Raw genomic sequence first — 27,022 nt, 5'->3', positions numbered from 1 at the left:
TAACAAGAGAGGGTTACTGTAGCAGTGGAGAACTCTAAGTCTGTCCCTTTAGCTGGGACACTTTACAACCCGATGTCCCCTGGGTTCAGTACCTTTATAATCTTTCAATCACTCCTCCCATTTTGGGTAACATTCTGTAGCACACACCCAGGCTGCTTTTTTCCTGATTGGATTCATCTAATTTATTTAATTCCTAACTTTGGTGTCTGACCATTGGCCACAGGATTAAGACAATGCTAATGACATTCTAACTATGGGAAGTCTGAATCTTCTTTCAGAGCTAGGGGTCCTTAGCAGTCAGACTAGAGGCAGCGGTTCTCAACCTGTGGGTCGTGACCCCTTTGTAACAATGAAAATACATCGTGGCATTAGGAAGGTTGAGAACCACTGGACTAGAGAGTCCCAACTCTACACTTCATAGCTGGGGGCCCCTCGGCCAAACCTCATTTTATCCTCCTACCATATGGGTAATAATTTTCATCTGAAAGGGCTGCTGCAAAGATTAAAATATGGTTTGTTTGGCAAGCTTTATGCAAATAGTAATTATCTTGATTTTCCTAAGCCTTTACTCCACATCCCTGTTTCCAGCATTGTTGGCTCCAGTTTTTGCTGTTTCCACGATGAACGTGATTGCCTCTTTCTTGTCTTTCCATAGCTCCGACAGTTCCCTTTCATCTCAATCCATTATTTACCCATTGAACATGAAAATCAGGCTTTCTTTGACTTCTTTGAGGGTGTGAAGTGGTTATTAACTGAAATTTTCTTGTTTTCTCAGGAAAGTCTTCCAAGATATTCTTACCCTGTATCTTCTTCCTGCTGTGCCCTAATTCTTTCTTCTTTCCCTTCTTCTTTCTGTAGAAATTCTGCCTGTCTCTATATTGCTTTTGTGATGTCTACTCACCTTTGAATTGGGACCATTCTATCCCCACCTACTTGTACATTATTTGTTCAAATAATGTGGACAGATATGCCTTAATTCCTTTTTCCAACTTTACCTATCATCCTTAGATACCCTCTGTCCATGGCGGAGACCTAGATGCTAAATTTTTTTTTTTCTTGTTTAGCCTCTGAGTTAACCAAGGAGGGTGTGGTGGAAACTAGACTCCTGAGAAGCCTTCCTCTGGGAGCTTGCTTGTTTCCACTGAGTCTCCCACTGAATTTGCTGAACCCCTGTATCGTAAAGTAGCTCTCAAGAGGTGGGGGCTTGGGCTTGTTTCCTGGGGTTTCCTCCACTTGGGGGAAAGACAGCCAGTTTGTAGGGAAAGCTGGGCCTTTGTTTTCTGGCCCAGCACGTGTTTGTCTCCCAGGTTATATGTGGTCATCTCTGGTCCACAGCTGCTAAGTGGGCTTGCCTCTTAGCCTCATACCTCCCAGGCAAGGGAACCTGGTCAGATAAAACAATGCTAGGCCTGGCCAGGTCCCAATTCTACTCAGCCCAGCATGGAGTGTTGGTGGGGCTGGCAGGGTCAGAATCCAAATGGTCCTTTGGATCCAAATCTGTCCTTTCTTTACCCTCAGGATCTGGATGCCCTCTGGGTTAGGGGCAGGGTACCTGTCAGGTCTCTACAATCTCCTCTTACACCTATGCCCTGAGAGGAGACTCGTGACTTGGCTCCCTGAGTTCTCTCTCCACTTTGGTTGTCTTTATTCTAGGTCCTTTGATTCCTGTCGGTGGGTAATGGAAAGATAGTTTTTGTAAATGTGGTACAACACCGTCATCTTTTTAAAGAAATGCTTTGGGGAAAATCATGAGAGAGCAAAATGTATCTTATTTTTTTCTCCATTTCTCTGTCCCCAGGTTTCTCAGTTGGCTTTTGGGGGACATCCCTCCCACCCCCATCCTCCCTGTGTCTTATGGCAGGACCCACAGACTGTCCCACCCTGTACAACATCTCTGTCTTAAGTGCCCTTAGCTCAGGGCCCTGCTTTGCTTTTTGGGCTGCTCTGGACTTAGGATGACCAAGGTTTTACATTTTTCAGGGAACAGGAGGATTTTAGTTCTGGTCTCCTAGATTATACATAATTAACCCATCTGATAGACTGATGGCAAGAATTCTGGGCCCCGTTTATGTTGGATACTGGCATTATTTCTGGATGGAGCAGGGTAGTTTAAGTTGGTGACTGCAAATCATTATGACAGTGCCTGCCTGAGCCAGGTACCCACAGGCTAGCATACCTTGTCAGTGACTCTGCCATGTGAACTAGACATCTTTACAGGTTCCATCAATGAAGGAGAAGGAAGGGCAGTGATGGGCACAGGGTACTGAGTACTTGGTGCTCAGAAATTTCCTTCCTCCCATTCCTCTGCAAAGTCTCTAGGGTGGGGAATAATGAATGGGAAAATCTAGCACTGCCACTGTCTAGCATATAGCAGCTTCTCTGAAGTGTTTGCTGAACTTAAATGATCCTAGATGACAGTGTGGTGTCACTGGGGGAAAAACACAGAGCTGACCTTGGAATGAAATGCACCTTGGCTCAAAGCAAGACTCTAGACTTTACTATCTGTGAGACTTTGGACAAGTTATTTCACCTTTCTGGGTCTCGGTTTTGCATGAATGTAATACCTAGTCGTTTCGCTGTGGGAGAAGCGGTGCTATTTGTGTTAGTGGCAGATGCACCCAGCCCTCTCTTTTCCCAACAGGTAAGAAGCACGCACCCCTCTCCCATCCCTGCCATAACTCCTCCAGGCCGCGCGGTGGCGCTGTGCCCCCGCAGAGCCCAGGGTCTCTCTCGGGCGCGCTGCCCCCCACCCCCGCCCCGGGGACCCTAAGAGCGACTGCGACGTGCAGGCGGCCGCGGTGAGGGCCGCGGAACTCTGGGTGGTGGTCTGGGTCTCTAGCTCCTGGGTGTGGATGGGGCGGCTGGGCCGCGCAGGACAGGTCCCCGAGGGCCCGTGGCCCCGGGGTGGAGCGCAAAGCGGGATGCGAGGCCATCCCCAGTCTCAGACCCCCAGGCGGAGGGCTGAGTAGGGCCTGGTCCATCGACTGGCTTGGGGGACCCTGGCACGTCAGTTCCCTACCGCCGAGCCCGGCTTCTCTCTAGCTGAAGGAGAGACCTTGGATCAAAAGGTCTGCAAAGCCCTTTCGCCACCGACTTAGCTGGGTCATGGTGAGCCCAGGGTCTGTTCTCTGATCCTCGGCCCTGTTTGTCTCCCCTGCAGGCTCTCTCACCGGTCACCCTGGCCCTTCTCTGCTTGGACGGTGTCTTCCTCTCCTCAGCCGAGAATGACTTTGTCCACCGGATCCAGAAGGAGTTGGACCGCTTCCTGCTGCAGAAGCAGCTGTCAAAGTAGGCTGATGTGCAGTGCGAGGGTGCCCACTCTGCTAGGAGAGGCGGGGTCCCCGGAGCCACCTGTGCCCCTCCCCCGGCTAGTGCATTCCGGGGAAACTGGGTGGCCCCTAGCCCTGATCTTGGCCTTTAGTCTTCGTAACCTCTGTGTCAGCCTCCTGCAGCTGCATTTTTCCTTTGTAGACCTGAGCATCCCCGACCCCTGCAGTTAAGGGGCCTGACTCAGGGATGGGGATGGACCAGTAGCTCCCAGTGAACATCTCTTGTTTGGGTCCTCTGCAGTCTGCCTGGGACCTGGTGGGGCAGAAGGAGCCTACCTTTAAGCCACACTAACCTGCCAGTGGACCTGGTAGAAGTCAGGCCCCAGGGGCTCGACCTGGACCCCGGCTCAGGACTCCTTCCGGTCCCTTCCCAGGGTTCTTCTTTTCCCTCCACTCTCCAGTCGCCTCCGGTACCTGATCCACAGAACAGCAGAGAATTTTGATCTCCTGAGCAGCTTCTCTGTTGGGGAGGGTTGGAAGAGGAGGACAGTTGTCTGTCACCTGGACATCAGGTGTGTAGCCTTGGAGTGCTGTCTGCAGTTGCCTGTGGGTGGACCAGCTGGTAAGCCCGGGAAGGGTGGAGCTTGGCGGCAAGCACCCTCTGCCTCTGCCCCCAGCCCTAGGTGCCTAAAGTCAGTGCTGCCATTTGCTTCCTCAGTGGAGAAGACATGCACTGTTTGTTGAATTCACTTGGCAGTTTCAGCTTTACACACTGGGCAGACACAGTGAGAGAGCGTGCCTGAGCCATGTCAGGAGTGATGGGGATTCAGCAATCCTAGAGAGAGAGGGCAGCCGAGAAGCTCCTGCTGGGGCTTCAGTCATCTCTGTTCCCATGTACATCTTCCAGATTAAGTATCTATGGCAATGACTCTGATCCTGGTGCTTAAAGTTACTTGTTTTCCAATAGTATAGCTCCTAAATGCAAGTATTTACCTTACCTGGTGTGTAACCAAAGATTAAGTTAGATTACAGTGGCGGAGGGCAAGCTAGCTGCTTTGGGCTTGCTCAGAGATGGCATTCAGCCTCCACCAGGATGCCTTCCTGAGGGATTTTTGAGGACCTTTTAGCATTGGTTTCTGCCCAATGCTGACTTGAGCATCACACTCGAATGACAGGTGGCTCCACTAAACCTTTTTCCTTTGGGCCCCCACACATTCTGATCACTTCCTTCTGTTCTTTCTGTAGGGTATCCAGTGCAGATGGCCTCTCTGGCCCCTGTCGCCCTCCTGCCACCCACTCTATCAAGTTCCGTGGTTCTCGACCCACCTCAAACCAAGGAACAGCTGCTGGTCTCCGAGGTGCACGGGCTGGCCGGTGGCATGGGCGCAGGCCAGACCAGCCTTTGTATGTGCCCCGGGTACTGCGCAGGCAAGAAGAATGGGCACATACTTCCATCTCAGGGCTCAAGGGAGAGTCCCCAGCTGTTGGGGTCCCTGAAGAGCCTAAAGATGTTGGTGCTGGGGACCCAAACTCCAATCTGGGCATCCATGTGTTGGTGACTGAGGGACCAGAGAACCTAACAGGCGTGGGCCAAAGTGGTGCGAAGGAGCCACAGCTGGACCTAGCTGACCCTCAGCCCCCAGGACCCGGGAGTCCCTCAGGGAAGGGAGACAGGGTGGAGATGACCACACAGCTTGGGTCCAGTCTGCAGCGGGACCTGGAGGAGGGGAAGGAGAGTCAGCTGGAGAAGACAGCAGAGGAGGGAGAAGAAAATGAAAAGGTGGAAGAGGAGGGGCCCAGCAGCTGCCCAGAGGACGATCACAGTGAGCTGCTGCAGGAGGTGATGAGGCTGTCAGCCCAGAAAAGGGAGGGTGGAAGTGAGGTTGGTGTGGCTGTGAGCAATAGGCATCAAGGGGGGAGTATAGGGCTATACCAGATGGTACGGGGCTGGGTTTTGGGTGATAAGGCCCTTTAGGAAACATGAGGGAGGATTTGGGTCTCAGCCATTTAGGGGCTGGTTGGCCCTGGGCAAGTCATCTTGCTTTTCTAAGTCACAATTTCCTTACCTGGAAGCGAACATGATGATCAGTGCTTTGCCAGGTGACAAAGATGTTGGGTCATGTGCTACCGGTGTTGTCAGGGAGATTACTCTTCTATTGGGAGCTTGGTCTTACAAGTCATTTCTTTAGAACCACGTGTCTGCGTCTGAGATGGCTGTGGAATTGGGTGGGAGAGTTGGCACCTTTTATTGTTATTTTATATGTGAAGAACACAGATCAGAAAGACTTGCTTAATATCACATCATTGTAAGAGAAGGGGAGATCCTGGACTTGCTTGGCTCTGTCTGGCCCAAATTACTTAACCTTTGGCCTTTAGTTTCCTCATCTGTAAAGCAGCTATGTGGAATATAGCTTTCAGGATTATATGAAACATAATGTGTCTAAGTGCCAGTCAGCCAGTGGGGACTCCATAAAAGTACATAGCCTCCCCAAAACCCATGTTTTTGACCTTCCAGCCTGCTCTTCCTCGTGCCGCCCTGCCCAGCTCCTGCCAGGCCAGCCCCCTCCTCCCTGCAGAGCTCAGAGCATGGTGTAGTTGCTTAGAGCCCTGTGTGTCAGCTTCCCTTGCTTAAGGGTCTGATCTTTCCAGATCACAGACAACCTGACTGAGAAGGAGATTCAGATAGAGAAGATCCGTGTGGACATGTCTTCCTTTGTAGAGGAGCTGCCTGCAGAGAAGGACTTTGCCCATGTGGTGGAGATCTATGACTTTGAACCTGAGCTCAAGACTGAGGACCTGCTGGCAACATTTTCTGAGTTCCAGTGAGTGGCAGCCAGGGAAGTGGGGTGATTGGTTCCTGGAGAGGAACTGTGTCCCTTTGCCTGCCCCACTGCCTAGGAGAGAAAGGCAGAAAGGGGGGCATATTGCCTGGGCTCTGTACTTCTGGGCAACTCACCTGCTGGCTATGACTGGGGGAGAGGAGAGCTGAATGTTTGGTTCTAGACACATTCTGGAGGCCCAAGACTTGGGCTGGCCTCCCTGCATGGCCACCTGCCTGCTAGGATCCCTAGGGCAGCCCACTGTCCTCCCCACATCTCACCTGCCATCTAGCTGCTCAGGGGTTTCCAGCAGGCTGCAAGCCAGCTCGGTGCAGGGACTGGTTCTGGAGTGGACTGAGCTATTCAGTGGGCAGCCTGGAGGTTGGGATGGAGGCCAGAGGATGTGTTGAGACCAGATTTCCCTTCTCGCTTCCCCAGATTCCTTTGGCTCTACTCTCCTATCTTTCTTCTTTTTTTATTTATTTATTTTTTTACAGTTTTTGGCTGGGGCTGGGTTTGAACCTGCCACCTCCAGCATATGGGGCTGATGCCCTACTCCTTTGAGCCACCGGCGCTGCCCTTGTTTTTTCTTTTTGATTCTCATTTTTCTTTCTCTTCTCCTGCTTTGGTTTTTTATTTTTATTTTTTACTTTTTTTGCTTTGGCTTTTAAAATCCCTTTCTGCATGGCCCCCCTCACTGACTCTGCTTTCCAAAGCCTTCCCCTGTGCTCTGTACCTGAGTTGGAGGAAAGCCCTGGGCAGTGGCAGGTGGGGTACAGCTTGCATCTCTCCTACCAGATGGCATGGCCAGGCTGGCTCCCAGTGACTTCTTCAGCCAGGGTGCCCAGCACCCCCAAGCAGCTGGGTGGGCCCATGCTGTCATTAGCCTCTCACAGGCTGCAGGGTCTTTTTAAGGTCCTGTCCTGTCTCCTTCCCCAGCCTCACAACCCATGCCCTTGGTCTGGCTGTGTCAGGGTATCTGAGGAGCCCTCTTCACCCTTGGTGTTCGTTATATATACAAGCTCTTTGAGTCCTGGCTTTTTTTTTTTTTTTTTTTTGAGACAGAACCTCAAGCTGTCCCCCTGGGTAGAGTGCCATGGCATTACAGCTCACAGCAACCTCCAACTCCTGGGCTCAAGCGAGTCTCCTGCCTCCGCCTCCCAAGTAGCTGGGACCACAGGTGCCCGCCACAACGCCCGGCTATTTTTTGGTTGCAGCCGTCATTGTTGTTTGGCGGGTCCGGGCTGGGGATTCGAACCCGCCACCTTAGGTGTACGTGGCTGGCGCCTTAGCCGGTTGAGCTATAGGCGCCGAGCCGAGTCCTGGCTTTTGAGTTCCAGAAACTGGGGACCCACTTGACATATTAACATAAGTGACATTTGTCTTTCTGAAGATGACCAGGTGGGCTTCAGAGGTTTGCTGCAAAGGGTCATCTCCTTCCCAGGAGAGATGGGACCTGGGCTCTTCATGTTTGAGGATTGGTGGTGGGAGGAGACTTGACCGACCACTTGCTTTCCTAAGTGCCCTGTCTCTTCCCCCCACAGAGAGAAGGGGTTCAAGATTCAGTGGGTGGATGACACTCATGCTCTCGGCATCTTTCCCTGCCTGGCTTCAGGTAATGTGACTCACAGTGGGCTCCGCCATTTCTCTGAGCCCCATTGGAAGGGGAAGGACCTTTGTTTCCTGGCTGCAGGTCACCCATCTCACAGATGCAGGCTCACCTCAGCCAGTGGCCTCCCAGGGTGCTACTCTCACCTGGCCCAATCCAAAGTCCCAGGGCAGCCGAGCAGGCCATGGCCCAGGAGTCAGAGTAATGTCTTTTAAGTAACAAGCTCTTCCTGTTGTGTTAGTGCTTTCATCGCAAAGGCTTTAGATTCAGGTGACATTTACTGAGCAGGTGTCATGGGCCAAGTCCTAGGGACATCCCCATATTAAATGAAATCATAGAAAAGTACTGTTTTTGTACATCAAAAACATTCCAATATCGGTAATTTCATATGCTTCAAGCAGATGTGTTCTTGTTTGGTTTTCACTGCAGCCTCAAGGTGTAGGTCAGGTCACCTCCACTTTCCAGATGGGGAGGCTGAGGGTTCCAGAACATTAGGATCCACTCCAGGATACACAGCCTCCATGTCAAAGCTGGGGACGCCATGTAGCCTCCTGGCCATGGCTCCAGTGTTCCTGTCTCCCTCAGCTACTTTCTCAGACTGCTTGGCCACACCACTGCTTCTCTGGGTCTAATTTATAAACAGCCAACATCCCCCACCGCGGGCTGGGCGTCCCAGATCACAGCTTTATGAACACCAGAGCCTGGAGGGCTGTTGCTGGTGGGACCCAATCCTTGGAGGAGCCTGACAGGAAGGGAAAGAGGCTGGGTGGGGAGTCAAACTTCAGAGAGGGGGGCCAAGAGGTTGCCAGTGCCAAGGGAAGAGTGTGCTCTGACTAGGCATGGCTATGGCCATCTCTTGGGTTCTGCCACAAACTGTGTGGTGTGAGGAGGTCATGCCCTGGCCTCCTCCTATTAGATGAGTTTCCTCATCTGTAACATAGTGGGCAGCTGGGACCTGCAGCCCTCCCAGCTCTGCCCTGGTCTGTTCTCCAGGGCCAGGCATGACTCGGGGCAGTGAGCACACATCCCTGTGGGGTCTTGGCATCTCTTTTGAAAGGGAGCGTCTCTTTTAAGCTCCAGGTGTTAGAGGGCGGAAATCTGCCTCTCCTGACTGGCCGGGGTAGGAGTGTCCTCTCAGAGTGGGGTGTCCTTGTGCTAGCATGCAGGGTCTGGGGGACAAGGTGAGTAGGCAGCAGTGTCCTGCCCAGACAGGGTGTATCAGAGCAGCCCTGCCCTGAGCTTTGAGTAGGTGTCCACCCCAAGTCCTGGGGAAACCAGGGTGAAGGGGCTGGCTCCGGATCTGCTTTCTTTCCACAGCTACTGAAGCCCTTACCAAGGAGTTTTCAGCACTCAAGATCCGGCCCCTCACGCAGGGAAGCAAGCAGTCCAAACTCAAAGCCTTACAGAGGCCAAGTAAGGAGGTGGCTGTCCCTGGCGGGAAGTCTGGGAGTGTTTGGGTAGGGTGGGGCCCTATCCCCTGTTCATCCTCCCTCTGCTCTTTAGAAACCCTGGGCTACATTAGCTTGTGGGGCTGTACTGGGTGCCTAGGGTAGGAGGCCCCCTCTGAGTGGCATCTGCCAGTTGCTCTCCTGGTCACCCGGGGAGAGCTTCGTCTATCTTCTGCAGGGGAAAAAAGAGCCTGGGCTTTGGGATCAGCCCTGGGTGACTCCAGCTCTGTAACTTACTTCAGTGGACCTTGAGTGAATCACTTAAGTGTATGAGTTGGTTTCTTCTCCGTAAAGGAAGCAGATCAGGAAGGGTAGCCTGGAGGATCAGCGTGGCATGCCTGCTTGGGGCCCTGAAGGCACACAGAAGGTGCCAAATAGGTGTTGGTTTATCCCTTTTCCTCTTCCAGAAAGCATGGTGGGACTTTTAGAGGCCAGTTTTCCATGACTGCAGAGTAGCAAAACACGCGTGGAAGAGGCCTGCTGAGGGCCGTCCATGTGCTCGTGGCTGGTTACGTGGACTTTGCCCCAGGCTTCCTGGAATGGCATATATCCTGTGTGTGGGTCCAGGTGCCCCATCCTGACTTGCTTTCCCTCCCAGAGGGCCCTATAAAGCAAGGAGGTGGCAAGATTAACCCACATCCCCCACTGTAGGGAGAGAAACTAGAGTTCTAGAGGTGTCAGATTGGGTCAGGACCCCTCGGGGAGCCCTAAGCAAGCCCCTCACATGAGCATCTGGCCACACTGTAGGCACGGCTGGGCCCCACAACATTAGAGGTTGGCTCAGATATCCTCAGGCTGCTGTCATTGGGGGAGAGGGGACCTTGAGTCAAGTCACCACCATGGGGCTTCCCTTCTAGAGCTCCTGCGTCTGGCGAAGGAGCGGCCACAGACAAATGCTGCTGTGGCACGGAGGCTGGTGGCCCGGGCCCTGGGGCTCCAACACAAAAAGAAAGAGCGGCCAGCTGTCCAGACTGTCTCGCCGCCCTGAGGCCCTGGAGGCCCAGTGGGGCTGGATCCCACAAGGGCTGATTGGGCCCCAACACCACAAGCCTTTACAGACACCAAAGCAGCCCCACGCCACTGTTGGAGTTTCACTGTGGGGCGTAGTGGGCTTTAGCTTGGTCTAGTCCCAGAAATTGAGAAAAAATAAAAACTTACGTTGTTCTAATGCAATTGCTTCAAAATGTAAGTGTGTGGTGTGACACTAGGGGGCGCTGGCCGACCTCCCATTGCAGCCTCTCTGCTTCTGAAGGAAGAGGCCACTCAGGAATGGGGCCTAGAGGATCCCAGCTGGCCTCCATGGGCACTGTGCACCTGGCTTATTGGCCCGTTTTGCAGGATGGGTTGCACCTGCTCTGTGATGGCCTGCCCAGAATCTTCTTCAGTGCAGCTGTCTCAGCCTGCCAGCCTGTGCTGCAGGGCAGCTCTGGGACATTGGGGTGGTCCCAGTGTTGCCCGTTGGTATGGGCTACAAAAGATTCTTGCAGAAATAAACACAAAGCCAAGAGGTGAGGTGAGGGTGTGCTGAGTTTGCTTCCCTGCTGGAAACAGGTGAGGCATCTTAGTGGAGGTGGTGCCGTTTTTCTGGTTTGGGTGGACTTTGTGCCAAGGTGCCCCTGCCTGGAGCTTCAGGGTCATCAGGGGTGCTCTGACTTGCTGGGCTTGAAACACAAATGGGAGCTCCATCCACTCCCACTGCCCCAGGAAGAGCTTGGAGCCCCTGCTCTGCTAATGCACCCCCTTCCCTGGGCACCTGCCTTGTGACTATTTGGTCTGGGTGTCCCATCTGCTCATAACACTGCTGTGCCTCCAGACAAGTTCCAGTAAAAACAGCAGGTGTTCGAGAAAGGTGTGACTTGTGTTCTTGTTGATTTTTGTGATTGCCTTAGGCTGCTGCTCCCAGACGGCAGGGGTTGCTTCTTTTGTAGTCTACTGAAGGAGGCCCTGGTGGCCACGCTGGACTGGAGAGGGATGCCATCAGTATGTGAAGCTCAGTTTGGGAGATTGAACACAGAAATTCTGCTAATCAGGGTGTGGGCACGGTGGTTCAAATGAAACACAAACGCATATCATACATCTTTTATTCCAAATTCAAGTATGTGTAAGTGTCTCTGATGACACATGATGTTTGGTGAGTGTCCTTGTCACTCAGCACCCTGGGTATAGCACCGGTGAATCAATAACCAACAGAATTAGAACAGTAGAAACATGAGTCACTTACACAGGTGGGTTGCTTTTTCTTCTGAGCTGTATTTCCGGGTCTGTGAAAATATAATACCTTGAAAAATAGGAGGGGATGGAGAAAAAAGCACCAACTCTGAGCTCGTTTAATCTGAAAGCATGGCAGCATCATTTATATATGTTGATAAGCTCAGGTCTTCCCACATGTAACTTGAGGACAGGCTCATGTTACCCGTGGTGAGCTCAGTGGCTTGGATGGGACAGGCTGATGATGACCTGTGGGTGGGCCTGGGGTCTTGGACAAGGCTGGCTCTTGGTGCTGCTCCCACAGCCTTGTGGATAAGCCCTGGACCCCAGAGGCCTACCCAGGGCTTAAAGGACAGGTAGCAACCAGCAAATGATGAGAAGGTCCTTTCTTCCTGAGCTTGGATACAGCTACCATGGGGGTCGAGGTGGGGCACTACGTCAGACTTAATTAATTGTTGCAGGAAGTCCCAGGTTAGATGTGGTGTAGCCCAAAGACAGGAGGTGATCACAGAGACTGCTTTTTCTGTTTTGTTTGTTCGTTTTTGGTTTTTTTTTTTTTTTTTTGAGACAAGGTCTTGCTCTGGGCTCAAGCAATCCTCCTGCCTCAGCCTCCCAAGCAGCTGGGACCACAGGCGCACACCATCACACCCAGCTAATTAAAAAACTATTTTTTTTTCTTTCTTGTAGAGACAGGATCTCGCTGTTGGTCAGGCTGGTCTTGAACTACTGGCCTCAAGCGATCCTCCAGCCTCCCAAAGTGCTGGGGTTCCAGGTGAAGCCACTGTACCCCAGCCCACAGAGCCTTCTTTACCGCGGGGAGAGCTGGTTATTTAGGAGTCCACTGAATTGCTCAAACTTTTTTTCTGTCTCTTCACTGAGGGAACCACCTGAAGAGTAGGAATTGGAGAAAAAGCTGCTCAGTCAGATGCTTGGCCCTCTCTTGAGCCAGAGAGTTGACTTTAGGCCTCTGCTGGGGCCACCTCTATGCAACCCCACAGGGACCAGGACCAGGTGCCAGCCATCTCCAGGGCCAGGCACACAGTTGAGTGAATATATCTAGTACTTTTAATTTTTTTTTTTTTTTTTTTGAGTCAGAGCCTTAAGCTATCACCCTGTAGAGTACTATGGTGTCATAGCTCACAGCAACCTCAAACTCCTGGGCTTAAGCGATTCTCTTGCCTTTGCCTCCCGAGTAGCTGAGACTATAGGTGCCCACCACAACACCCAGCTATTTTTTTTTTTTTTTTTGGTTGTAGTTGTTATTGTTTGGCAGGCCTGGGCTGAATTCGAACCCATCAGCTCTGGTGTACGTGGCTGGCTTCTTAGCCATTTGAGCTACAGGCGCCACCTGTGCTTTTAATTTCTGTCTTCACCAAGAGTGAGGTCTGTCCCTTCTGCAGAGGAAAAAGCTCTTTTCCTCTTGTTCCCCAAATCATACCAGGGAAGCTGTCTTTATTGCAGACCAGAAGTGACATTGGTTTGCTGGCTTCTAGTTCTTGACAGGAAAACCTGATGCAGAGCCCATAAATTGCCACACTTACATTTTTGAGGCCACAGGCACAATGAGTTAGAGGCCTCGGCTCCAGCTCTTAAATAGCTTTGGGGTCTGTGCTGGGCTGGCCTAGCTCTGTACCACCCTCCCACCATCTGTGGCCAGAACTGGCTGCAAAAACTCAGTCTCCATCCAAGCCTGATGTGTCTATGGCTTCCTTCCTGAGCGTGGAAATGTGATGCTGGCTCTATTCCCCAAGCTCGTTTCCCAAATTAGGAAGCTGCCTCTGGTTCCTGGAGAAAATAGAGCAGCTCTGGCTTGTTTCCATGAGGGTGGGCAGAGCCCTGGGCAGGGGCGTGGGCAGCCCCAGGCCTTACCTATGTGGCAGTTATACATCCAGATGCGGTGGCCATCGTAGCGGCTCCTGCACTTCATGATGTTATTGGAGTAATCGGATTCCGCAACCTCGTAGTTGGGGTTAATGACGACCTGGGGGAGAAGCAGGGCAGAGAAGATGCTGGGCCCTCTTCGGCCATTTCCACCCCGGGCCTGGGGCTCTGCGAGACCAGCCCAGCTGCCAGAGCAAGTGGTCTCAGGGAAGGACAGGTGCTAGGATCCAAAGCTGAGGGCAGGACTGGCCAGAGGGGTCTGTGGGTCCTGACAGGGCCCTTGGAGCAGAGATGAGCTCAGGGAGGCTGAGGGAGCAAGGCCTGGAGGAGGGAGACCTTGTACCCCACTGTGCTTCTTAGTGATGACTCACATTACCCTCTGCCAAGGGCACCCCTTCAAAAAGGGGTCACCCTCTCCTGGAGCCCTGGGGAGAGGCCCAGAAGATGCTGGAGAGGCAGAGAAGGGTCCAAGCGCCCAGATGGGAGGGGAGTGGGAAGATGGGATGCTCGTCCAGCTGCCTGACTGTGGACACGTCCCTCTCTCTGGGCTCTGTACAGCAGTGGGCTGAGCCAGGTTATCTGAGTTCCCGCCTGCTTTGCAGGGCAAGGGCCTCGTGCCAGGGCTGCTGGTAGAGACTGGGCTTCCCAATACCCCTGCCTCAGTGGTGTCGCTGCAACCTTAGTGAGTCCATGTGCCTAGTGCATGGTTTAGGGGTCGACAACACAAAGCATGCGGGTGATGTGAGCTGGTGTGCCTGGCTGTGCAATGAGCACAATAACATCCCTGCTATGGGTGATTAAATGAGACGAGCTATTTGCCAGGCTCAGGCAATGAATAACAGTTATTAAATAGATGAGATTTGGCATTTGTCAAAGTACATGATGATACACACTCACCAGCAAAGTGATAGCAAACTTCAAAGCAAAATCAACAGGCATTGTACTGCATACGTGCACGTAGCCACGAATATTCATATTTTAAAATACAGAGCACTCTGCTCTTTGGCTGGGCCTCTCCTAAGTCTGTGGTTCTGGGCTCATGGTGAAAAAGTGCCTGGCTGTCTGATTTCCAGCCTCTGAAACTGCCCTGGAAACCTCTCAAAGCCCCTGCGGTCACCTCTCTACAGGTGTTGTTTCTTCAGAGGGCTGGCTGTCAGTGGGGCAGTGAGACTGTGGGCCAGGCCCTGGGCTGGCTGAATGCCCCCCTTGGGAATGCTTTCAAGGCAGAATGACACATTTCTGGTCATCCACTTTGCCACCCAACAGGGGAAGCTGGAGAGCGAGACGGGTGGAGTTGTGGGAGAGAGTGAGGACAAAATGAAGCTTTTGCAGGCAGACGTACACCAGAAGGGAGGCATTGGGATGCGGGATACAGCTATTTGCAGGAAAGGGGGAGGCCAAGGCCCCCTGGGCCCTCCTCAGGACTGTCCTTCCACCTGAGCATAGTTTCCCCAAAACAGTGCATGGCCAGGCTGTCTGTAGTGTTTGACAATCTACCATTATACTTCTTGCATTGAGAATGGCCCCCTCTGCAGGTCCTATTTTAAGAGGCAGCTATTTCTGGGGAGAGGGAAGTCAGACACTTGTGAGTGACTGGCTCTGTATGAGGTTACTTTCAGTCCTGACGGCAGGGACCAGGACAGGTTAAGGGTACTGGGAGAAAAGAGGTGCAGGGGAAGGTGTCTCAGGGGGAGGTGAGAGCTCCTTAGGGTCTGTGGAACAGATTCCTGGCTGCAGGTGGGTTGTGAGTTGCAAGCATCAGGTGTTAACTACATGGAATGAGTGTCTCAGCAATCTCTGGTTCCCCACAGGCCCTGCATGCACCCTCTTTCTTGGGTCTCACATACTTGGGTTACCCAAGGCCTAGGATGACTTCTGAGTGTAGCACCCTGTACTTGAGAGAGCCCGGCCTCCATGCAGCTGTCCTTCCTCCCCCTAGCAGGGCTGGACCCCTTCCCTCCTGGCTCACTTGGAACAGGTATTCTCCAGGGGGTACATCGGTAATGTCGATCCACTGGCAGTCGATGTCATGGCGGTACATGTCCCAGCAGCCCATGGTGATACCCTGCTCGCCAAAGTTGGCACACTCATAGCTCTTCTGGATGTCTGCAGGCAGGGCAGAGGGGATCCTGTTACCAGGCACACGTGGCCTGTGGCCGTTCTCTCTCTTCCCGCCCCCAAGCTCCCACCATCTGGGCTCAGCATCTCCTCCCCACTGCGTGGGTTTCCAGTCTGTTCTCATTTCAGTGGAACTTCCCACTCATTCCTTACCCACATCCCCCCCACCTTCAGGCTGAGCTCAAAGCCCCTCCTCCATGAAGCCCCCCCTGACTACTCTGGTTCGCTCTGGCCTGTCTGTGAACTCCTCGGCCTGGGACGCATTGCATATGTACTGGGACATCTCTGGCATTCACCGTTCAGCTTAATGTGAGGGGTGGTCTTGTCTCTCCCCCCTGGAGCCCTGGCAGTTAGAGCACAGCCACACGTCTCGTCTGCCTCTCTGACCCCTACGTGTTGTCTGCACACAGCAAGTGCTCAAACCTATTCCTGTGCCAGCTCTTGGCAGCTGCTTCAGTGAATCACAAATTAAACACATCTGTGAAGAGGCTGCCACGTCTGGGCACTGAAGATGGCAGGTAGAGTGGGAAGGATCAGTGTGTCCCCCCACTAAGAGCCTGAGGGTGGCAGGTGTTTCAAGGGCAATCACAGTGCAGGTGTGGCCACCTGAAGCCTCAGAGGGGGACATCTAAGCTTGGATTTGAAGGGCAGGTGGGGTAGGGGGACTTGGTGCTGGGACACATAGGAAGAAAGGTTTGTGACAGTCAGAGTAGGAGGGCTATATGCGTCAGGTTTAAGGGTCTGAATCTTGCCCAGGAAGTGCTGTGGACCTATCAGTGCCTGTCAGCACAGCTCTGGGGGCTCCAAGTGCCTTGGGAGCACCAAGGTGCAGTCATGGAAGGGCCCAGAGATTTGGGCAAACAAAGGCTCAGGGTGGAGAGAAGGGCAGCAGGGGTCAGGGTGACACAGGGTCCGGCTGGGTGGCTGTGGGGGTGTAAGCATTCAAATCTCTCAGAAGCCCCGCCAGCCCCCATAAAAGATACCTCCTTCACATTCTGTGTCCTCCAAGCAGAAGCTGGCCTTGTGGCCTTCTGCCACCTTGGTGCCATTGAGGTTCAGCAGGTCATAGTGGGTGAACACTTCCATGCTGTGGTAGTGCCTGCAAGTGCGACAGAGGGCTAGAAGGTCAGTTTGTAGGCAGAGGCCTGGCTGGCAACCTAGCGTTGGGAATAGCCCTGCAGCATGGTCCGAAAGGTTGGCCAGCCCCAGGGGAGTATGGGGGACAGCAGCACAGAAAGAAAGAGTGAGCCAGGAACTGTGGTGCTTCAGAGAAAAAATCAGGGCTCTGGAGGCCAACAACCCACTGGCCTTGTGGAGCTTCAGTCCCCTCATCAGCTAAATGGGGTTATGGGGATCAGCAGAGCGCCTGGTACATGCTGTGCGCAGTCATGTCCACTATTGGTTTTAATAAGCAGGGACCCTCCTGAGTGCTAACTGGATGCTGCAGCCCATGCCTGTTTGGTACGCTATCTTGAGGCTGATAGAACAAAAAAAAATCACATGGAGATGTCTTTTGAAAACTTGTGGAAGTGGGAGTATGATAGGGAGGGAAAGAATAAAAAAGGGGAGGGTAGTGAGTGAGGGAAGAGGCGGCAGAGCAGGCACCAAGAAGCAGGGCATGCGTCCTGCGTGGGATACACGTGTGCCCAGTTACACCTGTGCTTCAGGCTAGGCGGGCAGGGCCTGTGGCTTCGCCTGGGCCCTGGGAAGTGAGCTGCAGTGAGTCCATGCTCCTTGCCTCCTGTGAGTACAATATGGAGGGGAAGGAAGACAGCCTCGGGGGCGTGGGAAGGCCGGGGGAGGGCTTGTGCACCGGGCAGCAGTCCCTGGGCTGACAGTTTACATAATGACTTCCATTTCTCCACTGCCGAGGAACTGAGAACAGATGCCGCGTGTTGGGAAGTGATGCAGTGGGCTCAGAATAAACAAGGGAAACAGGGCTGAGGCCCTCGCTGCCTGGGCTGGGGCTGAAGGAGGCAGGTTCTCACCATCCCGATCCCAACACACACTGGTGCGTGGCAAGCATCTGCAACAGGAACATTTGGAAAATGGGGAAACTAAGGAGCAAGGTGCCCAGGCACAGGGAGCAGGTCACTTGTCTCATCTGTGCATGACCTGAGCCCCATTAGCAAAGAGGGAAGGATGACTTTACCCACACTTGGGGCTGCAGTAGAGACTAACAAGATAAATGACGTAAAATGCCCAATAGAAGGCTGGTAACGGGTGAGGACCCTGCACCTGTCATCACTACCACTATTCCTCCATGTCACTCCAGGCCAACGGTGGCTGCTCACTTCCTGAGCCCCACATAGCTGGCCTCAGGTTCCCTCCCCTGGGTAGGGACAGAAGAGGACAGAGGGAAGAAGGGGATGAAAAGGGTAGATTTTCTGAGAGGAAATTAGAGGCTCTTCTTCCCTTCCTCCTATTTTTGTGCTAAAAATAGTGGCAAGAGTTGCTAAGTTGGTCTTCCCTGGTCACTCATGTTTCTGGGTGAGGTGATGCCCAGCTGGGGGCCCTCGGCGAGCATTCACAAGGACACATTCTGTGGCAGCTGGAGTGATGACTTTGGAAAAGTCTATTTTGGCTTCCTGAAGGAGCGAGATGAGACATGAGGTCTGACTCACCGCCTAAAAAATGTCTGCATCGCTCAGAGAGGGGCTTATGTGACCATGTTTACCAGGCTGGAAAGACTGAAGAGAAGCAGGTTTCTGTTCCGTTGTCTAAACAGAATTCAGACAGAGTCCACAGACAGGCTCTTATGAGGCTGACCTCGCTTCCCACTCCTCGCCTCCCTGCAGACTTGATTTAAGAGGCTTCTCCGGCTTCAGTTTTTCCCCTGCAAACACCCGGCAGAGAGCCACGGGTTTCACAGCCTCCCAATTTGTCTGTCTCCAGCATCTCTGCTTTACTCGATGGTGTATGTGGCATCCCCCTGGGGCCATGCCATCCTCCCAGATGCCTGGATGGATATAGAGTAGAATTCTCCCCACTCCTGCCACTTCCCCTGGAGTAAGAAGCAGGACAGGTGGGAGAGTGACCCTGGTGATGCAGACACTTCCTCTTTCCAGGTTGAGGTGTCAGGACCTTGGGATGCCTAGGAGGGGGCCTGATCCCTGGGCAAGAGACAGAAATACAGGCTTGGAAGGAAATTCCAGAACTCTGAGAGGAGAGAGAACAGCCTGATGCATGATGGCGGCCACTGTATCTCGTCTGGACAAAAGGAGGACATCCTCTACTGTCGCACCCTAGAGCTCAGTGTTTTAAGCCAAGGTCCTCGTTAGGGGAGGAGGTTCTGGATGAATGAATACAGTGATGAAAGGTGAAGCTAGTTCGGATAAAGGCGGGAGGTTTGGCTATGTCCTTTGCTATTCTAGGTCTTTGGTGACCCCAATAAAACTCTCTATCAGAACTTCATTGCACTTTGTAGAGGAGATGTTTGCACTCCTGTGGCTCTTCCCATGACAGCCACGTGCCCTTGGCATCTCTGGAATGGACAGTCCTGGTGGTGCTTGGCCACAGTGGGGGCAATGCTTCTGCCCTTATTTCAGAAAATCTGCTGGAAGACACCCCACATTGCCATGGTAGGCAATCCCTGGGAGGAACAAAGCCCCACAGGTGTGATGAGGGCCTCAGACTGGCTCACAGAGGCCACCTTGCCTTTGAGGGCTTTGACCCTCCATGGGGGCCATTCTCCCTTTATAGCAAGCCACCCCTGACCCACTCCCACCCCCTACTTCTCCAGCTCCTAGCTCCTCTCCTGGGGCCCCAGCAACTTCTGTATCTTGCTGTGGATCTGTGGCCAGCTCTGCCTGTCCCACAAAGCTGCGGCACAATGTGCCAGCTGAGCAGGTGTGGCTCCACATCAAGGTCGCCAACCAAGGGCATAGTATGTAGTAGAGAACACAATTCTGAGGGCATTTTCCTCTGTGTCTGGTTAGCAAGGAAACTTCCAGGGGCTTAGTCTTTCAGTTTCAGCTTAGGGCTTTCAAAGAATAGGGCTCTGTTCCCCACTCTAGTGTCAATTAAATTGGAAATGGCATTTTTTTCCCATTCACATTAATCTGAGCCAGAATTCTCAAGCTTTGCTCCACAGATGGGCCTCCAAGTGTCTTAAATATGCTGAAACAGGGCGTTAAACTTCCAAAATTTTTTTAAGAGGAAGGGCCAGCGTTCATCTACCTCCCATGCAGCCTGGGGTTCTGGAAGCTGAGGCGCCCCCTCTTATGGTCCTTAGGATCTTACGGTCATAGTTTCCCAGCTGTGGGGGAGAGGAAGGCTGGCAGGGACATAAGCTGGCTAACATGTCCTTTCCTCTTGTGCCCCACCAAACCATTGACTAGACCATCTGTATGCAAAGAAATAAAACAGACCACAGGAAAAGCAGAGACAGTCTGAGCCTCCAGGGCTCCAGATCAGAAGAACACTTCCAGGATGTCACCATGGGACTATTCTTAGAGAGACCGATGCCTTGGAGAGTAAGCATATGGCACACAGAGACTCCTGCCATGTAATCTCTGGGTGGGCCGCCATAGGCAGGCCTGGGATGCAATTACCTTCCACTTATAGACGCATCAGCCCCTCCAGCCTTGCCCAGGCCTTCCACCCACAAGTGCCCTACAGGAAACAAGGCGCTGTTACTCCCATGACTTTAACTCTCCTCTTTCCCTTACGCCCTGAAGAAGACCGATATGCTTTTACATAGAGACCAAAAAGTCTTTGGCTAATTAAGATGTTCAGGATGTTCTGATAACCACGTTAAAAGAAAATCAGCACTTCAAAGTCTATCATAGTCCTTTTTTTTGAAATGAGTTGAACAACTCTATCCCCAAACTGGCTTGAATGTAATTAGGCCACCTGTTGTGACATGAAAAAGACCCCAAAGATGGATTTCTGGTGAAGATTGATTAGAGCTAAGAGAAAGAGTGCATGCTTTGCAGTCAGACAGCCCTGAGCTAGGGTCCCTCCTCTCCATATTGTCTTGGGTAAGAGACATAATTGTAGCCTGTTTTCTTACCTATGATCATGAGGACTCGGTGAGCCTGGCCCTTAAAGGGGACCCATACCTCCTGGTTATTCTCCTCCCAGCAGCGATCGCCACATTAAAGAGCTGGAAGGAAGCCTTAACACCACCTAGACAAGAGCTCCCCATTCTCTGATGTGTGCCATCACCTGGGAATCCTATTAAATGCAGCTTCTGACTCGTAGGTCTGCAACAGGCTTTGGGGTTCAGCGTTTCCCAGGCTTTCAGGTGGTGGCAGATACTACTGGCCTGGGAACCTCACTTGGAGAAGCAGGGCTCTAGGGCAAAGGCTTCATTTTGTAGAGGAGATAACTGGGCATCAGGAAGGCACTGATAAGGCCCTCACAGGGCTTCCTGCTGCCTTGGGTGGTAGAGGCCTCCCTCCCTCCCTGTCAGGAGTGTCTGCTCCTGTTCTCTCCACCTGCCCAGCTCAGGTCTGACAGACGCAGCAGGTTCTGGACTAGGTTTTGAGTTAACACAAAAACAGGAAAAAAGAAACAAGGGAAAGGCAGGATGACAAAAAGGTGGCTTCTCTGGGCTCCAGCTAGGCTGGAGGATTTCACACTGTTCTGTTCTTGCCTGGGATTTACAGCACTGGGATCAAATCTGCAGGACAACTGAGCTGGAAGGCACTTCCCAGGCCATGTGGCCCAGCTGCTCTGACATGATACAGCCAGTTGGAGGCTCGGCTGGGTTTAGAGACTAGGTCTAGTGACTCCCCTGGGCCTAGGTCTCCACAGCCACTGTCTTTCTAGGGATATTAAAAGTATACACTGACATGTGAAATCTACTTTCAGGAGAGCTCAGGGTCCAATCATGCAGGGCGCAGGTTTGCCCTGATCGCTTGAAAACCACAGACTGATGGTCAATGAAAGGGCACAGGCACCAGAAACAACTGCGTCCTGCTGGAGGCCAGCTGGGCACTTGGCAGAGAGGGAGGGGAGCGCCCACCTGTGGCAGTCGTGCCAGATCCACGCGTGGCGGCCGTTCTTGGGCCGGAAGTCAGACTGGCCATTGTTGTGGATCTGAGAGGAGAAGCGCAGGAGCCGGCGGTAGCCTGTGGTGCGGTCGGTGTTCACAGCTGAGGCCGAGAGGCAGTTCTCCTCCATGGCGCACTGCAGCATGAACATGGGCCGGTCCTCCAGGTAGGTGGTCTGCTGCACGGTCTCAGCATTGAGGACCAGGTCAGGGGCAGCTGGGGAAGAGGACACAGTGGTCACCAGACAAGAGACCCCTCTCCAAGGGTTCTGACTCCTGAGCGGGACAAACCCCCACCCCTGCCTGCCACCGCCTTGTGGAATGGATACAAGGACTCCCCAAGGTTACCAGCCTTGTTTAAGAAGATCCCTAATTTTCCTGCTCTCTGCTAAAATTCTCTTTGATGCCCTTTGGGTGTCAGGGAACATGAGAAAGATGTTGACAAGCGTTGAATCTGGGTGATTAGCAAGGGAGGGTTTATTGTATTAGTTCCTCCACTTTCAAATGGCTTCATGTTTTCCATAATAAAAAGCAAAAAATGACAAAAACAATGCGACTGTACTACACAGACAGGAAACGCTGCTAATACCTCGGTCTGAGTCTTCTGGGAATGATGTATTTTCCAGTATGTATAATATTACATGGAGATTCCTGCCTCCTAATATTCTTCCCTTTAAAATGTATCTTAACATATTTCCATGTTAATTTATATTCATTGCAACATTCATTTTATGGCCACATAATATTTAATTCATAACCCTATCTATCTCATATTTTTAGATACACTGGCTGGTTTGAGTTTTTCAGTTAAAAGCTGTGATAAACATTCTGTAGTAAATCTGTGTATATCACTTTAACATAATTCTATAAGTGAAACTGCAAGGAGAAGGGTTCCTATCTCTGAGGCTCTGATGTGTATTCCCAGATTGCCTTCTTGATATGCTCTTCCAGTTTCCACCCATACCCTGATGTCTCTAGGTGCCTGTCTTTTACAAAAAGCTTAATTTACTCAATTAGTGCTGCACTGCACAGAGCAGGTGTTAAAAGAATGACTGATGGCAACAATCTATGTTAACTAAACAATTGTATTAGGAAGCTTGGCGTCTTTGCAAATGGATTAACTGTCGGTTTCCCCTTAGAAATGAGCTTTCATCGTGTTGTTTCTCCTAAGCTCACATCAATTAAGAAAAATGTCATACATGAATTATTTACAAGAACCTGCTATCTTCTTTTGACAAGATGCTTGTCAATTTGTCAAGCAAATGTAGTCTGTGAGCCTTGCTTCCCTCAAGTTTACCAGCACCTGCAGGGGCTCTGCCTCCGGTTCTTGCCACAAACTTGAGGCTCTCAGTGAATGCTGAGCTCACTGGCGCCCTCTAGAACTGGGCGTGGAACTGAATGGTAGCAAAAGGGGCTGGCAGATGGGGTGGAGGGTAGAGAATAGAAGACAGAAATCAGGTGGCTGAGTGTGGACAGGTGTCTCCTTGGGAGGGTTCGCTGGGATGCAGCACTTCTCAGTCCTGAGTGTTCTGGGCACACTTATTTTTACGGAGGTGTTGTGTGAGTCGCTTATTAGTTATTGGCACCCAACAGGCAGCCCCTCTGCACACCTCTAAGTTGAGCATGGGCTGTGCTCTCCCTGAGGGAGCTTGGCCTCCTCCTAGCTCAACAGGAGTGAGGAATGGGATCTGGTGACCTAATAAGGAACCCTCAGCCAGAGATCTGCTCAAGGTCACTGGAATAGTCCACAGTGGCCCTGTGATTTGAACCCACAGCTACCAGACTCCTAAATCCCTCCATCCCGTGTCCCTCTCCTCCATCACATCATAGGCAAGGCTCTGCAGTTGGAGTATAACCAGGGGGGACAACCAGCCTCCAGGGGCTCTCACTTTCTGAGCAGGCAACTCCTGCCCCGTACTGCACCCCACCCTGGGGGCAGGCCACGTCCTCCTCATCGTGACGGCAGTGTGCCAGGGACAGCTCCGTGCCTGAGCATTTCACTCCACTCATGACCACTTTGTTGGCGAAGATGTCTCCATGCCAATACCAGGTCTCCTGCATGAATCAACAAAAGAAATGGCCGCTGCACAACCCTGATTTTCACTTTCTCATATTCTATCAACTTGTAGCCTTGTGGTAATCTCAAGGCTTTATGATCTCATTTTACAGATGGAGACAGCAGAGGCACAGAGAGCTATTTACCCAAGCCGTGTAGTGATTTGCTGGCAGAGGAGGTGAGGATCCAGGTCTCCTGACCCTAGTACTTGGGTTCTGTCATTCTCTCCTTTGGGAGAGTAGAGCTAAAGTTGCACAGAAACACCTGTGTGATGCTGGGTGTCAGGAATGGCAGGTGCCTACAACTCACTTACCCACTCTCTAGACCACCAGAGCCAGGGCAGACATTACTAATCAATCACACCACTCTCTCCTCTAAGCCCTACCATGATCTCAGAATTCTTCTTCCTTCAGGAAGACAAAGATAAATTGATGGGAATTGGCAAATGCCAATAATTAGTTAGATGTCATAAAGACTAACTTCTGAATCTAGAATTTTCCCTAGTTTAAAAAGCAATTAATAGAGCAGGCTGAGGAGACCCCAGGTTTATGATGCTGAGATTTATTGGGCCCCATTGTTCTGTGGGGCTTTGAAATGCTGTTAGGACGTATTCTCATAGTTCAGACAAGTTCCCAGGAGAGAAAAAGAAAAGAAGGGGACAGTCAGGCACAGAGCTGAGACAGGAACACAGGTGCCTGTGCTCCTAAGGTCGCTTGGGCTTGAAGTCTGAGGCAGATTAGGGTTAGGGAAGTCTTCCTAGGATCCTCAGAGAGAGGGACCATCAAAGATGGGAAGGGCCTTGGAAGTGTCACATCCAAATCCTCCTGTGATGGTTAATTTTCTGTGTCTACTTGATAAGGCCATAGTACCCAGATGTTCGGTCAAATACTATTTTAGATGTTTCTGTGACATAGATTTTAGATGAGATTAACATTTAAGTCAATAGACTGAGTGAAGCAGATTACTCCGTGTGATGTGGATGAACCTATGCAATCAGCTGAAGATCTTAAAGGGTAAAAGACAGAGGTCTCCTAAGGAAGAGGGAATTCTGACTGCTTCAGACTCTTGAATGCACCATTAGCTCTTCCCTGGGTCTATGGGCTGGTGGTGTACCCTGCAGATTCCAGACTTGCCAGATTCTGTAATCATGAGAACCAAAGCCTTAAAGTAAGCTCCTTTCTCTCCCCACACACACATATACACACACATTCTACTGGTTCTGTTTCTCTAGAAAATCTGACCCATAACCCCCTCATTCTCAGGATGGGAAAACTGGAGCCCTGAGAAGAGACAGGGCTTGTGGCAGGTTTGGGACTGATGTCAGGCCCAGATCTGTTTCACGACCCCAGCTGAGGCCTAGGTGTTTTAGGAATGAGCAGACAGGAAACCAAAAGAGCTAAACAGCAGCTCTGCTGAAAGATGGCAGTTTTTCCACTCTCCTCGGAGAATTGCCAGTTTCCGTGCCCTGACTTGTTGTAAAGAGTATTAGTGAAACATGCATTGCCTTGGGAATCCAAGCTCCCAGAAAGCATGGGCAGCTGTATCAGAGGCCCATCCCTTCTAGGTGCTGGGGCAAGGAGCCACAGGAGAGGGACTACGGCAGCTGCTTGGGACTCAGCATCTGTCACAGCCATGCGGGCCCCAGCCAGCAGTGGGAGACAGGCTCTCCCTGGGTTAGGATGACGGATGTTCTCCTCTTCTCTAAGAAACTCCTTTCTTTCTTAGGGCCCAAGAAGGATCATTTGGAAATGAGAGCTGGAGACAGAGTTCAGAAAATGAAACTCTCAAAGGACTTCCTGTTCTGTAAACTGCTTAATGAAAATGTTTAGAGCCAGGATATTGAGGTCTTAGGATTATTCATTCTATGTCCCAGCGAGGACAAGTGAGGCATGGAAGAGTGGCTGCTTTGCCACAGACCGTTATGGAGTCGGTATTAGAAGCACAGTCAGAAATAGATGCTGAACCTCCTATTCCCGCTGCCTGTGATGGGGAGGGAAGTGGGAAGCTGCTCTGGCTGAGTTGTCTCTTTGGAGAAGGAGCCAGTGGGAGGAGGGTGCAGCTAATGTGACAAGGGCTCTGGACAAGGCTTGGGGACCTACTAGTGTATTGATGGGAGAATGCATGAGGCTTGGACATCAGCTGGGAAATGTTTTGGCCAAAGCAGCTTCCAAAGGAGCAAGCTAAGGGTATTTAGGGGGGCTGGGAGTTGGCCTAAGGGGGGTTACCACTGCAAAAGGCTCATTGGGACCCGCCCAGGACCAGCCATCAGTCCAGGTGAACCCCAGCGTGCAGAGCAAGAGCTGACCCAGAAACAGAGTCCAGCCCCTCATTGTGCAGTCGGGAAACAGTGGCCAGGGGCAGAGAGTGACCTGCTCAAGGGCTTAGAGCTATAAGGGGCAGAGCTGTGGGAAGGGGAGGTTTCCTGCCTCCAGGTCCAGGGCCCTTCGTCCCATGGACAGAGGATGCTGACTGCAGGAGGCACATCAGGCCACACGGGGGCCGTGGGGGTTGGGGCAGGTCTGCAGATGGGGTTTCTCACCTGGAAGGCATTGCTGGCAAACCCGAGGCCCAGCTGCCGGCAGACCACCATGGCCTCCACGATGCCCCAGTTCTCACCGCACACCGTCCCCCAGACGAGGGACCCGTTCCTCTCCACCAGCACCTCCACCCTGCCCTCATAGGGATTACGTCCTCCATTCAGGCGCAGCTGTGGACAGAGAGGAAAGAATGGCCACTGAGGGGGATAAAGGGGAGCTTCCCCATCATATTTTCCAATTTCCCCAACTCTAAGTCAGGCAGTCCTGCCCAGCACATGGGCAGGACTTAGAGTCAGCAGCATGTGCAAGAGCCCTGTGTGACAGCAGTGGGGCCAGCTTGCTCTTCAGCCAGGTCCCCACCCTGGGCTTCTCGAAGTCCTACAGGCCTCAGCAGCTGGGGGCCCGTTGACCCCCACAGAATACCAGGCAGAGGCAGATGCTGCTCCCCAGGAGCCTTATAGTGGGGCTGCTCTTCCACCTAGGCACCTGGAGGTACCCTAGAGGACTTGTAAGTGTCACAATTTCCTGGGCCCTTTCTCCTTGTCACAGCCCCTGCCTGGCTAGGTCCAGTTCCTGCTCTCACCTTGCCCCACAGCTCCCTGCTGAGCCCTCCCAGACAGCTGCCTGACATTGCCACTTGGAGGAGGCCCCAAATCTGAACTTGTCATCTTTTCCCTCTCTTCCTAAATGACTGGGAATGGCTACGTTCCAATAAAATTTTATTTGCAAAAACAGGCCTAGGGATGGGTTTGGCCTGCTGGCCACAATTTGCTGGGATCCTGAATCTATTGTTATTCAAGCCAGAAGCAGAGGAATGATCCTTGGCATCCCCCACTCTCTTTTCCCACATTCTGCCAAAATCTTTGTCTATGGATTTCATCTCTTATCTCTCTCCAACCCGTCCTCTTCCTTCCAGTCCTCCCCACGCTCCCTCACCTCCTGCCTGGGCCAGGCCTCCTCTCTCTGGCTGCCTCTTGCCGTCATCTATCCATTCTCTACTCAGAGGCCAGGGTCATGATTTAGAGACACCTGATTGTGCCATCTTCCCACCTAGACCCACAAGTGGCTTCCCACTACTG

At 52.1% G+C, this 27,022-nt stretch overlaps 2 protein-coding genes across 2 annotated transcripts in view; one reads left to right on the top strand and one right to left on the bottom strand.

Annotated features, from left to right (window-relative positions):
- The first annotated feature begins 620 nt into the window (after window positions 1–620).
- R3HCC1 (R3H domain and coiled-coil containing 1) lies at window positions 621–10,318 on the top strand. The gene is made up of 9 exons (XM_023515547.1): window positions 621–626; window positions 2,688–2,798; window positions 3,161–3,288; window positions 3,731–3,841; window positions 4,515–5,109; window positions 5,919–6,091; window positions 7,633–7,703; window positions 9,015–9,110; window positions 10,003–10,318. Exons 1-9 carry the CDS (start codon window positions 621–623, stop codon window positions 10,131–10,133), a joined length of 1,422 nt encoding a protein of 473 aa, XP_023371315.1. The 3' UTR covers window positions 10,134–10,318.
- A 1,753-nt stretch (window positions 10,319–12,071) lies between these two features.
- The window catches only part of LOXL2 (lysyl oxidase like 2), an 82,690-nt gene continuing 67,739 nt past the window's right edge, over window positions 12,072–27,022 (bottom strand). The window contains exons 8-14 of the mRNA XM_012807741.2: window positions 25,946–26,113; window positions 23,240–23,405; window positions 21,324–21,567; window positions 16,336–16,451; window positions 15,204–15,340; window positions 13,223–13,334; window positions 12,072–12,240 (exon numbers count right to left, since the gene is read on the bottom strand). Of these exons, the coding sequence (XP_012663195.1) occupies window positions 12,161–12,240; window positions 13,223–13,334; window positions 15,204–15,340; window positions 16,336–16,451; window positions 21,324–21,567; window positions 23,240–23,405; window positions 25,946–26,113 (1,023 nt within the window). The 3' untranslated portion in view covers window positions 12,072–12,160. The remainder of the gene's footprint in view (window positions 12,241–13,222; window positions 13,335–15,203; window positions 15,341–16,335; window positions 16,452–21,323; window positions 21,568–23,239; window positions 23,406–25,945; window positions 26,114–27,022) is intronic.

Source organism: Otolemur garnettii, unplaced genomic scaffold (genome assembly GCF_000181295.1).
Source record: "Otolemur garnettii isolate 467f Iridium unplaced genomic scaffold, OtoGar3 scaffold00074, whole genome shotgun sequence".
Classification (NCBI taxonomy): domain Eukaryota; kingdom Metazoa; phylum Chordata; class Mammalia; order Primates; family Galagidae; genus Otolemur; species Otolemur garnettii.
This window is presented reverse-complemented; position numbering and strand designations above follow the sequence as displayed.